The 17,205-nt window shown below is 38.9% G+C and overlaps 1 protein-coding gene across 3 annotated transcripts in view; it reads right to left on the reverse strand.

Moving 5' to 3' along the window:
- Nucleotides 1-1,451: 1,451 nt before the first annotated feature.
- The window catches only part of iqsec3b (IQ motif and Sec7 domain ArfGEF 3b), a 32,910-nt gene continuing 17,156 nt past the window's right edge, over nt 1,452-17,205 (reverse strand). Inside the window, exons 7-15 of one of the 3 annotated variants that reach the window (XM_041997339.1) lie at nt 16,012-16,134; nt 10,193-10,359; nt 7,735-7,874; nt 7,453-7,584; nt 7,253-7,352; nt 5,587-5,745; nt 5,398-5,490; nt 5,224-5,270; nt 1,452-4,244 (exon numbers count right to left, since the gene is read on the reverse strand). In XM_041997339.1, coding sequence (XP_041853273.1) covers nt 3,825-4,244; nt 5,224-5,270; nt 5,398-5,490; nt 5,587-5,745; nt 7,253-7,352; nt 7,453-7,584; nt 7,735-7,874; nt 10,193-10,359; nt 16,012-16,134 — 1,381 coding nt within the window. In that variant the 3' untranslated portion in view covers nt 1,452-3,824. Of the gene's footprint in view, nt 4,245-5,191; nt 5,271-5,397; nt 5,491-5,586; nt 5,746-7,252; nt 7,353-7,452; nt 7,585-7,734; nt 7,875-10,192; nt 10,360-16,011; nt 16,135-17,205 lie in introns of all 3 variants that reach the window. The other 2 variants (XM_041997340.1, XM_041997341.1) reach the window with 2 other exon arrangements.

The raw sequence follows: 17,205 nt of genomic DNA on the forward strand, positions 1-17,205 counted from the left end.
ACAACAGCAGGGGGAGAGCAGAAAGCAGCGTACAGGTCAGCAGAAAGCACACATCTCATCAGCATACACACAGTCACACACACAGCAACAGCAAATTCTCCAGAATATTTGCTGACACATTCTTACACCTTTTCACCTGCTGTGTTGTTTTTGACAAATCCGCCCAACCAATCCCAGCACAATTGGCTTTAAAGGTACAGTAGCTGAAATTAAACATTTCAGACTCAGAATGATAAAAGATGCTGGAGGAATGTGTATCATGAGAGAAGATATGTGATTTTTAACATTAATATATGTAAAACCGTTTTTAGATACACAGAAAATATCATTTCTAACTTGGAGATGAGGGAAATCTGAGCTCCTAAAGATGCATTATCTATGGCTGCACTGTCCACAGTTGTGGTTGTGTGCTTTTCTTACTCTACGAATTAAAGGTGCATCAAGTTAAAAGTGCAGAAAATGAGACTTCAGACAGTTTATCCTTCTGTTATAACTATTTTGTGGGTATTGTCAGTGCAAACTATGTACCTGCACCCACTGCATTATACCATGAGGTATATCCCATTATAGGTATGTAGAGATACTACAGCTGTACATAAAATATAATAAATAAAGGACATACAATATAGTAAATCTGTTATTATGTAGTTTCATTAAAGAAATATGACATATATCAGATAAAAATGATAGAAAATAATAGTTTCTTACCAAGCTGAAATCACTTGAGTAAAAAATTATTGACAGTGCATATTAAATAGTAAATATTGTAAAGATTGACAATATTTACAAGAAGCTCCTTTCTTTGATATTTAATTAAGCTCCTTTCCTTGAGATTTAATTTTAATGTGACTGTAGCTACTCCTTACAGTACATACTTCCCTGTCATTTAACTCAGTAATTAACCTTCCTAAGCACAAAGGACTATTGAACTATATGATCACAGACTGGTCGCCACACTTCCTCCTGGCATGGATTTCAGACATGTTCAAGTAAGTATTTCATCCTAATGTTTGCTGTCAATAAAAATGAGTGACAACAACCTGCTGGTGGGCAGAGAAGGTGCATGTTGGCTTATTTGAATTGAAAAGGGTGTTCTGATTACACTTACAGAATGGTATGAAAACAAGACTGTGTGCTGCAGAATATGAAGAAAATTACTGACATACAGTCACACATGGATGCAGATTTACCAAAACATTCAAATGCCACTGTGATGCCACTGTGCCACTCAGTCAATATTGCTTTTGAGGTGACTGTGTTCTTTAATGAATTACTTCAGACCCTGTGTGAGTTGAGATGACACATGAATACTGCTGCAGACCGATTTCCTATAAATTCCTTCATTCCACCGTCTTCCCTGCACACCTGGTGCAAATTCATTCATTAGACCGGCAGCCAAGATGCCGACGCTCTATTGATGCTGACCCACACATACAAACAAAGGCCGAGAGTAAAAACTACTTTATTCTTTCATTCTCTTCAAACAGAAAAAATTAGAAATTCCATTAGTAAACATGTTAATTTTTAAGAAATTTCCTTGTTAGAAATATTGTAAGGGTGCAAAGATTAAGTGATGGTGCTCCATGGAGAGGATGCAGATTGGTGTGTCTCCATGACAACCATGGGGAAGACGGGTGGGGGAAAGGGCATGAAAGAAGGAGGAAATAGTAAGGGAGGAGAAAATGACATCAATCAACCAAACATGCCCTGACAAATAATGACACAAACATAGAATTAAACTCCTTTTTCGTTTGCTGCTAATTTAAAAAAAAAAGCAAGATGGACAAAAAATAAACAAATAAATAAAATTAAAAAAATCATGCGAAATTGTACAAGTCAGAGTTTATAATTAACACAGAAAGGGTTGCTGACTTGACAAAACAAGCAGTAAATTTAAGCGAAATTTGTTGTTGCTTTGGCAGCCGTGTGCATGTTGTGCGTGTATAATATGTGTGACTCTGTTCCGTGTACTTGTGTGTGAAAGTGTGTATGTGTGTGCCTAACTTGTGATTTTACTGTAAGTATTCGCCAATACAGCATAGCCCTTTACACACCTTAACAGGTGGCACAGTCATCTCATAATAATACTGTAATAACATGATATGGCAATTTTAACGATGAATGTAGATCAGTAATAATGTAAGCGTTTGTTACCATAGCAACTGTAGGGAACTCTATAAAAGCTGCCTATTTCTCGTCTCTCATATGGGTAGCACTTAGGACACCCCCCTTGATATTAAATATGAATAATAGCTATAATAACTATAATGTCCTTTTTTTCTTTTAAACTAGATTTTCTCTGTACAAATACATACGTAGATACACACACTGGGCAAATCAATCACTTTTTTTTTAATAAATCTATATTATCTATTTACAATATATCCAATATTTTCTGTGGTTCAAAGAGACTTGCTCCGTATATCTCAGCTGGCTAATTTGTGATGTGCTGTTCATATCGACTCAAGCCTGAAACCATCAACACCAAACACACGACACAGTGATGAAATCCATCAATTTTCTCATGAACATCTTCAGTTTCCCACCTTAACATTCAGTGCAGAAATGCATCAGCGCTTCTATGATATTTAAACTTTTAAAGACCAAGTATTGCAGTGATGTCTTTGTAAGGATTCCGCCCTGCGTTGAATAACTTGAATTTTAAACTACATAAAAAAAATTTTTTAAATGTTTTGAGCAGAGGTATACCATAAATCCAAATATAACATCAATATTCACACTCTGTAACTTATTAGGAGTGAATATACAGGAGAGGAAAGGCTCTATGTGCCAGTATTAGCTTTGTTTTGAATGAATTATCAACTGGATTCCCAGTTGTCCGTGAGTAAGCAGAGTGAATACATGGTACACAAGCATTCTACTCTTGTTACAGCTCAGATGTGCAGATGCAGTATTACATGTTGCAGTAAAGCAGCGTCTTTCCTGAGCTCCGTCAGAGCAAAGCTCTACTGAATCAAAGCAGTGACACACTGTTTGTGCTAACACAAATATACCAAAACACAAAATGAAGCACAGAAACATGATTGTCATCGGGATATTGTTTTAACTTAGTTTAGTGTGAAGAAACACCTTCGTGTAGCACACTAAACTGCACATGACATGATAGAGGTGGTAGAGACTTTTTTTTTCTTCACCCTTTTCTTTACTCAAGATTATCTGTTCCCTTGAAACAAATAAACAGAGAAGCTGGTACCTTTGTTCCTTCACATTATGCAGAGAGGAGAAAATGTTGGAAAGCTTGATTAACTGTGCTGAAATGTTTCCTCGCTAAATGTGGAAAACTAAAATGAAATCCAACACCAATGAAAGGTGCAAATATCATGTTCTATATGTCCTAAAATAAAACAATTTAGATTTTGTCCTTGTCTTTTAAAGCAATGTGTCCTTTCGGGACTGCTTTTCTGTCACCAGCACTTGGTTTTACGGTTGAAGTTCACAGACACGTTTGTTGGACAGGTGACATTTAAAAACACAAAGTCACCATATTCTTTAAATCTGTGAAATGTAGAGAGGCAACATCAGTTACCAGGTGACATGTTGAAGACAAAAGAAATAGGAAACGTCTTTCAGAAATGCCACCAAAGCAGCTCCATGTTCAAAAATAACGCAGCTCAGTCAAAACTATGAATAGATTCTTCGTCTCCTTTTCATTTGACTCATATTGTATATTATTAACTTTCCTGCACTGCTTTCATCAGGTCATTCAAAGTGAGTGAGCTGACTTGTGCTTCAGCGTGTGTGTTTTGCTATGTGCAAGTGTGAGGGTCAAGGTTGCCCCAGGGGTTGGTACAGTAGCCAACGACTCAAACGATGCTGCGAGAGCCGCTGGAATTGCGTCTGCGGGTGAGAGGCATGGTGTGATGAAGGGGCATGGGAGAGTCAGGTGGACAGAACTGGTGGGGGTGATTGTAAGGAGGAGGGGGAGGTGGCAATGGTGGTTGTGGTCCATCCCCTTCTCTGACGCGCACTGGTGTTGACATGGCTGATTGGATGAGCTGATGGGCAGCTGGGCCTTGGCTGAGGAATGCCTCCATTCTCCCTCGTCCACTCTGGTCCACAACAATCACTTTGACAATCTGCTGGCATTGGATGAGTGTTTCTGGGCGGAGCTCTCCAGCCTGGACGGGGCTGAGAAGGGCGGGTGGCGCAGCCAGGGCCAGAGGCATGGACTCAATGCTGGGCTGGCTCAGCTGATAGGTCTGTAGCCTGTTGTGAATTGACACCTAGTTTAGGAACAGTCAGAGAATGCATGAGGAGTTACCAGCCTGAACGCAGCCTCTACGCAGCCCTCTGGTGAGTTACGCACATGGGCATGCAGGCATGCAAGTGGTAGCATGCAGAGCGAGCGCATGCAAAGTACACACTCTCTCTTACTTTCTGTTGTCTCTTTAATTAAAAACATTAATTACACTTAATTCCAATCATACATACACACACCAGCCTGGGAGGAGGAAGGGTTCTGGGCTAAGAGGGACTTTTAGGCAGAAACTATTGCAAGAATACTGAATTTTGTCTCTGTGTGTGTGAGTGTGATAATGGACAATGAATGGCAGAACGATGGACTAAAAGATAAAGGAGTGTCAGGAGAGGAGAGAGGTGACACCGAGGGCTTAGTGTCTCCCTAACACAATGATTTTCAAATCTAAGGGACTCACTGAGAGGCGGGGGAAAGAGAAGAAAATAAGGAAAACAAGTAAAATTGGGAGAAAACTGGAAAGGGGAAAACAGACTATACCACTGCTAATTCAAAAGAAGGGCTGGTTTTACAGACAGACACCCAACCCAGATGCACACACTTGGCAAATGTAGCTGTTTAAAGCTCATCTAACTTCGTAAATTGTCTTCTAGGAGCCACCCAGTCTCACGAAGGCTTATAAGACTGGCAAGCAGCAGCTAATGACAGAAGGGATGTTGTGTAGTCAGCGGCTGCAGGTCTACTTATGAGGCACAGAAAGAGGCTATTTGCAGTGCCACCACAGCAGGCTCCTCTCAGCCGCCTTTGTATCCTTGCCAACATATGAGAATGTGCCACAGGCGAGACTCTTTTAAAGCAAAGCAAAAAACTCTCTCTTTTCAGGATGAGACCTGGTCCCTGTCTAACCTCACACACACACACACACACACACACATAGAAAACCACACCCACAGAACTGGAGATGCATATACTTACCTGGGGGTGATGAGAGTGGGTTAGGCACTCACCTCTACTGTGTTGTTGTTGCCGGTTTTATCATACGCATCCTGTTGGCCTGTTGGGAGAAATTTGTTGGTCAACAGACAAAAATATATGCATACTCTCATACACCGGGCTTCCATAAAAAGGTCTGACATTTAGTTAATGTATGCTTAATTATGCTGCACAAGCAAAACCAATACCTGAGGGAGAGCCATGTCCTGTGTGTGTGTCCATTTGACCACCGTTTGTATGTAAGCCATGTGGCTGGATGCCTTGTTGCCTCTCCAGTTCCCCTACACCAGGAAAAGAAATTGCAATCAGCCACACACAGTGCAGCACATATTTGATTATGTTTGCAGATGCTGAGGATGGTGTGCCTCTTTCCTTACATTGGATGTGTATCTGCTCCATCTCATTAACCTCTGCTATAGCCTCTCTGAGCTCCTCTGCAAACTTCCTGAGCTCCTCTCCGCTAGGAGAGCAGAAACTCACCAGCTGCTTCTTTTCTGAGGTAAATGGGCTCATCATGGTAACACCATGGGCATAATCTATGAAACCCAAAGTGAGAGAAGAACAAGAAGGTCAATTTACTACATCTTTACATGCTGTGGATCTTTTACTTAATAAAAGGCAGAGATTCATACGTAATTGGAACGATAGCCAAATCTATTCCTTCTTCTGACTGAAGCTCCAAAGTACTGAAGAGTTAGTCAACATTGATAACTTTTTTCAAAATTTATTCTGGTGCACCAAATGTAACGTAAGCAGAGAACTGTTTAGGTTAAAGTATAATTCACTTCAAAACAAACACATGAAATTGATTTTAATTTTCATAAATTAATTTCATATTTGTAATTTCTCTGAAATACAATCTATTTTTTATCTAAATTCTATCAGAGTCTGCATTACTGCCATTTTAGATCTTACACCAGGGTATCTCTTAAAGATTCATCATAAAAAGATGTCAGAGAAGCTCTCTGTGAGTAACTGTATAGTCATCTTTCAGTTATGTCAGTGCTTACTCATTTTATAAATAGCCTAGTATGTGAGATAATACACTAAATGTCTTTTATTTGTATACTATATACTATACCATAAACAGAGGCTTTATGTATGATCTCTTTTGGGAATGTTACTACAAGTATTTGTGTATTTTTCTGGTAACATAATAAAATTTTTAGGTGTTTTGACCAAAAGTAGGTTGGTTCAGAGGCTTAAAGATTGGGTACTAATCCCCAGAATACAAATGGCATACCTGACTGGAGTTAACGTGTTGTGATTTCAGTCCTTGTTCCATGTATATTCCTCTGTTCTGTCACTTTCTATCCCTTTACTAAACAATTTTCATAACTTTGCCCAAACCCATTCCCTCCCATTGGCCCTACCTCTGTTTTGCAGGAGTAAGGTGCCTCTTTTCTTTCAGGAATCAACAGTTTCAATCATCACAGCCTCTATAAAGCACATTTCTCTTGTCTTCTGTACCTCAGGCATTTGCTTTATTGTTGTGTCATTTTTGTTTTGGACTGCTGCTTTTCATCCACTTGGCTGACACTAATCCTGGATTTTCACCATTTCCTTTCATCATTCCTCTGAACTGCCACTGCCTGCTGATCAGATCATAAACTCCTTCCGCACTCTGATGACTGAGAGAGGAAGTTAGCTGTGGGGCTGTTGATAAAGGGAAGACGGGATTTTTTTTTTTTTTTTTTTCCCCCATTACTGTATTTTTGTTATTGCACCGGGATCATGTGGTTGGAAGGTTTGTACAGCTTCTTTTTCAGAGTTGCATTAACATTTTCTTTTGCTATAGACTAAATTCAAACACTAATCCTTATATTAAATGCAAACTGCAAAATATTTCCTGTAACTTGACAACAGTGTAGTTTAGGCTTTACTGGTGACTGATGAGTGATGACCCCTAAAGTATTGAGCGCAGACACTGATTTGACAGACAGACAAAAGTGATGTGGACAGCTCTGACAGCTCAGCATTTTTTCAGCATATGTCGGAAACTGTGATGAGAATAAATTGCTGCAAAGTAAAGTAGCATCTTACACTCATTGCTGAAGAGGTGAAACTGCATTCCCAGGAGACCCATTGCTTTACAGAAAGTGTATGAGGCTGAGCTTTTCTTCTTGGGACACAGTTTCAGGATCTGGAGACACAAAAACACAACCGTGGGTTTCTGTTTTTGGCCATATGCTTTCTATCTTAGTATGCAAGTTAATGTTCCCAGGCAAGTTAATGTTCCCTACCAACAGCAGGTCATTGAAGAGGAAGACCTCTCTTTGGATCTGGGACAGTTTCTGTTTGTGAGGTTTGTTCGCGTCAGGTACCTCAAATAGACGGCAGCAGCACACCAGACGTCTATGGGGCACAGCAAGAATCTGCAATAAAGAAGTTAAAAAGATGGCGATGACGGCTAGTTAGAGCAAAGGTGAGAGGATGGATGACATAAAACAAGGGAAATGTATGGTAAAGATCCTGAAATGAGGAAAAAGTGGGAAATCTTGAACATCAATGTGGATATTACTTACTGTTTTTAGACCCAGGATAGACTGCTCCACACGGCTCACGTAGGTGACATGGTCTTCATTTGAGCGCAGCTCTCTCTGCTGAATCCTTTCATAAATGCCTGCAACCATCTCTCTGGGGATGTCTGCTCCATCATCCACACCTGAGAGAAAGCAAGGGGTCATGTAATGCCACTGTAGTCACTTACTGGCACAGGTCCTCAATTACTCTGAGCACCTACCCATCCAGTCACGGAGATTCAAACACAGCATCAAATCTAAAGCAATGAATACCAATTAGTTGCTAGAAAGTATTATGTGATAACTTAGAATAACGCAGTAAATCTCTAAAGGTCTTGTTTGCCACTTTATAATAAATCTTCTTTTGTGTGTGTGTGTTTGAATGGATATGGAAACATCTTTTTACAGCAGTCAGGTTCTCTTCTAGCCATACTTATCCTCAGTGTAAAGTGTTACATGTAGTAGTGCAGTGTTTAAAAGGAAGTCAATATCACTGCAGCAGTTGCTTCACAGCAGAGGTGGAAGAAGAACTCAGATCTTCTACTTAAGTAAAGGTATCAATACCACATAGCAGAAACCCATATTACCAGATTATATTGATGCATTTGAAGCTGCTAATCTCATATTCATCTGATAGCGTTTAGATGGATATAAATGCTCAATAACTAGTAACAAAGTACAGCACTTTAGTAAATGTATTGTTTTGTTTTTCAATACTACAGTATTAAAGATAACATGTAGCATAATGGAGCTCGGTTTTTATGAACATACCCTGGTTTCTGTATTTTGTGCACACAATGGCATGTCTCCTTGGAGGAAAATAAATACATGTAATTCAGTCAGGACTACTTTTGAGTAAAAGACATGCAATTATAGTAGCAATTAATGTATTTTATTTGGTGGTATGGCTCTGCTCTGGGACCTCCCCCACACATGCAAACATGAAATGCCTGAGGCAATGAGAACAGCAGAAAAAACCCCAGAGCACAGAACAGTGCAGCATCAATGACAACAATGACAGTGATTACAGTAAGACACAGTTTGAATAACTAGAGTTGAGATGGAAGTTGATTATAAAGCAGTTTGAGAATGAAGTGTCCAAAGTGGGTGGGCAAAAGCAGTTTAAATAGAGCCCTCTGTAGGAGAGTTATAAATTTACTGCACAGAAGGGAAGCAGCTAATGAATCATTAGCTGATCTATGAGTCGGAGTGAATATGAAGCCTATCTATAAATGGACATGGGTTTTGCAGAAGCCTTCCTGCATCATTTCACTTAGATCAACAGCTGGTGGTGGCAATGTGTTGAACTTGTGGCTTAAAACCATAAAAATTTGATATAAAGAGCATATATTCATGTTAATTACACTGAGTAAAAGTGCATTTAAATATGTGTCTTGTTTGTGCATAAGAAACGCCACAGGGCAAAAACCCATGTCTGATAAATGTCAGCGAAAGGGTGACCTCATAACGTGGAGATGTTACAATCTGTCCCAGAGGAAATAACATTATAAAAGGGCACAGACGAGTTCAGAGGAGATTTAAATGAAAAAAACCAGCACAGTTTATTTCAAGACTTGAAAAACATTATATCATTAAATCTTTTTTTATCAGTCCATTAATTTATGACTTAGAAAAAGTTTGCGCATCAGAACGTGTTGCTTGGAAATGATTTTATTGTGCTGATTCATGGTTAGCAAAAAGTAAAACAGTAAACCTGACAACAAGTTTGATCATCTGAATTTGAGACTTCCATTTTGTTTGTATCTTTCTTACAAATCAAAGTTAAATTGCTTTTCATTAGGCTGAAGTTTATGTACAGAGTGTATCTGTTGAATCTCTGGATGGAAGCCCCATTGAGAGCTTCAGGAAGCTGGAAACAGGTGATAAGATGCTTCCAAAAATCCCAAGCTTCACATCGTTAAATCTAATGCTAAGAGAACCTCAATTAAATGGGTCAATGTAATGATCTCTGGAGCAGAGCTCTGAGTCAAGGATATCAGGAATATCTTCCTGCACTGCTGATGGTTGTTCTGATGGCAGCAAGGAGAGACAAGCAACTGCAGCCTCTCTGAGTAATTTTCTTCAGTTCAACAGGCTGCCACTCAGAGGACTGATAGGGAGACAGGAGTGATGCTGATAAGAGATGGCTTGTAAAACTTTGACTTTCCCAGCCCTCTGCTCTCTTTTTCATTTTCCTCATCATTCTTTCTGGCATCTAATCCAATGAATCTTTGCATGGTCTACACTTGAGGATTTGAGCTATGCATGAGTGTACAGTCTGCTGTTATTTATATAAGAAATGTACAAACTCTGCTCATAAAACCACTTGCCATAAATGTGGAAAGATCTTGGAAACTCATTACACAAGCTCTGTCCACAGAGAAGGTTCACAGTAAAGATCCTGTAAACATACCACTTCTCTCAGATGTGTACAGATGGAACCATATATGCACACACTAACCTCTTAGATTGCGTATGAAGTCGTCTAGGCCCATTTTGCGTTGGGGTTTGATGTTGGGGGAGTACATATCAGTGTTGAGGAGGACCACAGCGAAGGCCAGGATGAAGATGGTGTCCGGGTTGTGAAACTGCTGCACCACATCAGGATTACACATGCAGTACCTCTGACTGTGAAGGGCACGACAGCAGAGTTATCCATCACGATTTTAGTCAAACAACTTGATGTCGTTTGAAATAACTGCAGCAATGCTGGATTCTGGGCTAATTTCTTTGCATAACAGCAGAAAGTAAGATGAAAACATAGATAAACAAATCAGAAAAACTGAAATCTAAACAATCCTGACAACAAAATCCTGATAATAACTACAAATTCCATAATAGAAGCTGATAAATCCACAGATTTGTGGATTTACTGAATCCTGAAAAAAAGCTTTGTATGGTATAATTTTTGTGCTTTATTGTATAAAGGATCAATTAAAACAGCTTTCCACAATAAATCCAGATACAATATGTTATTAGTTAGGGTTTGGAAAGAGCCCTATTTAGTAACTAGAGAAAGGTGTTAATAAAATGCATAAATCAGTCGGTGTGAAATCACACTCATGCAGTCAGTTCGTCAGATAACACCTACACAGTGGCTAAAACTGAGTTTAACAACCTCATAATGAATTACACCTTCATGGTGGAGATGAGTTGTTTCAACTTTTCGGTCATTTTCATTTTACATTTATACATTTTGTGCATCTTATTTAGAACCGGTAAAGTGATTATAAGCTACACTTCTTAACAACCTTGTATCTTCATCTAGGTAGCAGAACTTAATCATTTCTGTGACACGCTGAAAATGCAAGCCACCAAAATCCTTTTAACTGTGTCAAAATATCAACAATAAACTGAGGGGGAATTTGGGATTTGTTGACTGCATTTTGTCACATTAATAAAATCAGTAGGAGCACTGTTAAGAGAAATCAGCACAACCTGTGTGTACATATTTAGGGAACAAAAAGAGAAATTGTTACTCCTGCTGATCTTAAAGCAGATATCTCACAATACTGACTGGTTGTAGTTCCTCCTCAGTGAAGAACAGTCATTCTTTTACAAATGATACTGACAGGACAGAGAAGGCATTTGACATTGCACAATAGCTCTGCCCTAGGTAAAGTAATGCTGCTTTGGAGACAGTGATACAGCATTTGGACTTGCTCTGCCCCCTTGCTGCCCATAGGCGTCACAAACTCTCACTTCAGCCTCTCCTTTGCCCCATAGCTCCCTCCCTTACTGTCACTTACACTTACACAGTGGGCCATTTTAGTGGTGGGATGCTTTCATCTTTGCAGCCAGGCAGTATGCAGACATGGAGAAGGCTGCCGTGTTCCAAAGAACTCTGTACATGTCAGACCACGTACAACCAAGAGGATGCATCTGAGACATACGCAACCACAAAGCTATTTATTGCACCCGATACAAGATCTAAAGCAAGAACTTATAGGAGCCAGTCTAGCTTAGCAGAAAATACTTTTGTTTGAGGGAGATCCTTTTTGGCACAAACACCCTTGCAAATAAAACAAGCACACAGACACATATTTCTACAAACACTGAGACACAAATAAGCCTGCTGATTTGCCAAGTTGATGTCATTATGCAGCAAAATTCTCCAAAGTCTGAATTCAAGGCAAGATCTGCTTTATGTGCACAAGTGTGCAGTATGGAAAGGACATGTGCAGAAACATGTAAGAGCATATGTGAGAGCAAACTCTGAGGACATAAATGAAGCGGGAAGTACTGGGTGTACATGCATTTCTGTTTCATTCACATTTCCTAGCACAGATCTTCATCTTATGTAACCAGTTTATTTAAACTCTAGCTCCCAATCTCTTATCTTCACATCTCCATATAAAAGTTGCATGCCAGCTGGCACAAATACAACTTCATATAAAAGAACTACTCGCAACAAGAGTACAACATGCTTCAAACAGATGACATAATGACTGTTACATAACAGAAGTGGCTTTGGATGTCTGGCTGTCTTGATAAACATCAAACTCCTTTTTGACCTGCACTCACAGCTCCAGCTGCAGATGAGAATGTGGTCTGATGACTTTATAATATGCACCCGGAGGCTCAGAGTGTATGATTGAGTGTGATGTGATTAAGTGATGCCCCCAGTGGGTGTTCTGATTGGCCATCATATCAGAATCATAACAGAGGTGTCATTACTATTCTGTCTATTTTATTTCGCTCATCACTTTTTGGAGTAAAAACAGACTTTCATTCATGGTTAGGGTGGTAAAGATTGTATTTTTCTTATTGTTTCAAAGAGATGAAAATGTTAAAACCAATAATCAACTGATTCCTAGAATACATATTATGTAGAACCAAATCCCCTGTTCCACAATTCTGTATTCTTGCAATTAAAGTCACCATAAACAGTTTTGTATGATGGTAAACAGTAATGGCAGCTATTTACAACCAAATATTTTCTCAGTATCACTAAATGACATGTACTAACTAGCATATTCATGACTACATTGCATTGTAATTTCATTCTGATTGTGCCAGTCCTTTACATTTGCTTCCCTCCTTCTCTCAGTACTCATATATATTCTATATAATACAGCTGAATTTAAAAAAAAAGCGTCTCACATTCACATTTTTTGTTTTTACTGTTATCAGACAGCAGAACAAATGTGAAATCATGACTGAAATGTGGCTCATTAAGGCTATGAGGTAAGCTGTGGTCAATAACAAAGTATTTTAAGACTGTTGCTCCTGATTTCATAACCATAGCATCATCTGACCATAAAATAGAGCACAGTTACAGTATTGGGAATGAGGCACAGAAGGAGGTACAGAAGATGCATTAGCAGTCCTCATAAAATAACACCATACATGCACAAGATGTTTCAGAAATGCCCAAACAGCACAGAGGAAAATTCATGAAGTTAACTGAAGAAAATTATTCTTACAAAACAGCTCAAAGATGCAAATAAAACTTTGCCAAATAACATGAAAAAATCCTGATTAGTGGTAGCAACACATTCTTTGGTTAGAAGAAATCAAATAAATAAATGAATTTGGATCAAATGAGTTTGAGCATGTTTGCCACGGATATGGCCACAATTACCACAATGACTGCACAATGCATGCTGTGAAATGAGGAGGTGGCATGTGCTGATTAAGGCACCAGTGCCCAAGCCTGTGGAGGAGATGACATCTAGATGGTTTTATAAATCCATGCTTGTACACCCAAGTATTGAGCAAAAATATGACTGGCTGTTGCAGAGAAGCAAGACAATCATTTTTTAACCAGGCGACGATCCCACATATGCTGCAACAATTATGAGGAAGTTTTTAAAGGAAAGAAGTGACAGTTTTTATGTATCCAGCTTGTATCCTACTGAACACCTTTATATCATTTAAAAGATTAAAGTTGTAGAGCAACAAACAAGTGCAGCTTAAGGGAATTATTTGTGACGACTGTTAGAATTCCCTCTATAGTATTGTGTTATCGTCTTACCCCAGAGGTCTGAGTCTGTCATCTCAAATAAATAAATAAAACAAGCAGATATTTCAAATGTAGGATATAAACATCTTTTGTTGCATGAAAATGCAGTTTTGTTTTGCACCAGATTTCTGCTATACTGCTGGAATTGTTGATAGACTATCTCAGGGACTTTTTACCACAGCACAACTTGCTGGTCCTATGAAGTTTACATTTGCCTAATATCAGTCAAACCTTTTATTTCTTCAAGATTTTTTTAGATTTCTAATTGGCACAGAACAAAGTGACTCTGGATACAGTGGCATGAGTTTGTAAGAACTCCTTAGAGCAACAAAAGCAAGTAGTACTTCAGATCCCAAAGGACACTAGAAGACAATACCCACATCACAGCCTGTTTTCAAGCATTCGTTGCTGCACCACTTATAACGTGCCATTAGAAGAAACAAGTATATGCTTGACTTTTTTCTTCTTTATTTGTAGTTAATATAAAACAACTACACTACATCCATTATTGTGCTGTGCAATCTTGTGCTGTTGAGTAATCATGAAATTAAAAATAATTTAAATCTTTCATATAAACCAAAGCTTTAGGAGCTGGTGTTTGTTCTATTTTTTTTTAATCTACCTATTTAGTAAAAATGACACTTTATAAAACCCACCCCCTCATGAGATAAGCAGCTGTGATTAGACTGTCATGGCCAAGGTTGAGCGGAAGTTGGACAGAAGGCCAGATGCAAATGTAACATGAGCTCTCAGATTTGTCTGTTTCCCAGGCTACAAAATATCTGCTAAACTAATGATTCTTTCCATCTGCACTTCCATCTGGTGTTTGTATTATGTGCTAATTAGCTCTGCAGACTAAGGTTCTTCTAAACATTTAAAACACTAATTTTCTAAAAGTTAAGCTAGTATTGCCGTTAACATTGTCACATGTTGATGATAGCCTAAAGCTCAAAGAAGCATGGCTGTTTTAGGTCTTCTGCAGGAACTACTGTACAAAATGAGGTATTTTTTCTCTCTTTTGTCATGGGATTTGTTGAAGAGCATACAGTACAAGAAAAAATAAAATCTGCAAATCAAACTAAAAATAAATAAGACAATTAATAAATAAAAATGTTGCAGCAGTAGGCGGTCTATGACAGAGCAGCACATTTCACATGCCACTGCTTTAAAGATTTTACAGCAGACATTTTAGTTAATGAGCTCAAAGGGACAATGACTCCAGCTATGTCATGCTAGCAACATCTTCTTGAGGAAAAGAGCAGCACAGGGAGGGATATTAAATGTATACAGCAATGCATGCTATTACTCTAAAAGAGAAAACGACATTGGCCAGTTTATTGAATTTTCGATCCGGAGGGCAATCTTTCGATATCACAAGAACATTCCAAGGACAGTGCAAGCCAGAGGACGAAGCACCAGTTACAGCTTCTGTTTGTTGAGTTCCGTCTGTTTTTATCTCAAATAATTTTCAGCTCAAAGGTAAAACATAAAAATAAAAAAACTGTTTCACCCAGGAGTTTGTTAAGTGCAAAGGTATACAATCCACAAAAAGGCACACGATGAGAATGCATTAATGTAGGACTCTCAAGGTCTTCATGGTATTTAAATGAGTCATCTTCAGCAGACACGCTCATACATTTTAGTTACTGCAGGGCTAGAGCCAGCACAGGCGAAACGAACAGAAAACCAACTCAGGCGAAATCCTTGTGGGTTAAATCCTGCACTTATACATGTCTTTGGGTTGATTTAAAAAAAAAAAAAAGGAAATGGAAACTATCCAGCACACAAACAACCTAGAAAGAAAATTTTTTTGGACAGAATGTGTCATCCAGGCAAGAAAGTTGTGAAATAGAGCATCTATTTCTGTCCTGATGGAACACACACTGATTGCCTGCAGCGCAGGTCTCTGTTTTGATTGGCTAACAATCAAACAGTGCCGAGTTTAGTGAAAGGTTTCGGGCAATCATTCTAATTTACTAATGATGAGGGGCTTTGGTGTCATCAGAACCTGCCGCTAGTGAGACAGCAGGACTTACACACTTTTATATCTATACAGTTGCCATATCAGTTTGCTACTCTGAATACTTTTGCTACTCCAAGGCTGAAACAAATGTTGGAAAATATGTGAGCTTTGTTACATGTCATTGTTTTCTTGTTTTGCATATGGGCCTTCAAACAAAATGTTTACTGATATTTTGAAGTTCAAAGTGCCCTTGAAAACCCTGCCCAGTTATGTGATGAACTGTTGAGTTGCACAGTATTAAAAACAGAATCTGATGGTCAGAGGCCTGTTTTGAAGGATCTGACGGTCTCACCTAAAAGCTTCGATGAGTCTTTCCACCTTCTGTGCTTCTCCTTGAACACGAACGTGAGCCTGGAACTTTCTCAGGGCTTCATCAAGTTCCATGCCTGAGAAATCCATTTCATCCACTACGCAGCTGTTGAGACAAAGAGCAAGAAAGAGAGAGAGAGAGAGAGAGTGAGGCTGGGTTTGGTTGTAGTGTGGCACAGGAATGACAAAGCAAGTGAGTGTGTAGAAATGTGTATGTGTGTGTGTGAATATGCAATAAATTAAGTGCTGATGGCAAATCTTCCTCTTAAAGTCATACGTCGAATACAGAACCGCTGACCTGGAAGAGACTCCTGACAACATGTTTGCAAATGTGCACATGTACGCACACGGTGACGACATCAGTGAAGAAGAAGAGTCTGGTGACAGTCAGAGATAAGAGGGAAGAAGAAGGATGAGCGACGCAAAGTAATGAAATCCAAAGAGTGAGGCGACAAGAGAGAGGTACATGAAAGGCTGAGGACAGGTTGTGGCAATAGTAGAAGGACACACAAGATGTTGTGTGCATGTGTTTATCTGTGGCAGTACAAATGTGTCTCATTGTAAGAAAGTGAGGTTGAGTGGTTTTATGCGTGTTTAGTGCAGTGACCTATTTCTACAATCAGTAACAACCTCAGCAAAAAGCCCCTCAGTGCCAGATCTCTGTCTACACTCTGCACAGACTGGATGCAAAACGAGTGAGTCTGCAAGCATTTAGTACATACATGTTCTCACAGATGCATTTATGCATGTCACAGAAGTTTGTGGGACTGTTATCTTGCATATATGTGAAGAACATTTTCAATAACCTGAATTAAAAGTTGAACTCAGCAAACAAATTTTTTATCTCTTTATTTTTCTAATAGTCAAGAGCAAAATGCAAAAAAGTTATAGATTTTATTTTTTATTTTAATACTGTTGACAGACACAGCTCTGCCAATTTGAATAAAGGTCAAAAAGCTTTGCTGTAACACTCATTTAAAGTTAGTGAAGGAGCTTAAACCTTAAAGGCCTTAATGGCAAAGCACGGTTTATGTGCTGATAGTTTATATTTTTACATCCTGTTATAAGGATAAGCTTATAACAGAAGTAGTGTCAGGCTACAGACCACTGTTTTGGTCAGGTTCAAGAAATAATAATGAACTTAATAGCTTGCAAAGTTTGATTTAAATATTGATCT

Source organism: Melanotaenia boesemani, chromosome 10 (genome assembly GCF_017639745.1).
Source record: "Melanotaenia boesemani isolate fMelBoe1 chromosome 10, fMelBoe1.pri, whole genome shotgun sequence".
NCBI classification, from domain to species: domain Eukaryota; kingdom Metazoa; phylum Chordata; class Actinopteri; order Atheriniformes; family Melanotaeniidae; genus Melanotaenia; species Melanotaenia boesemani.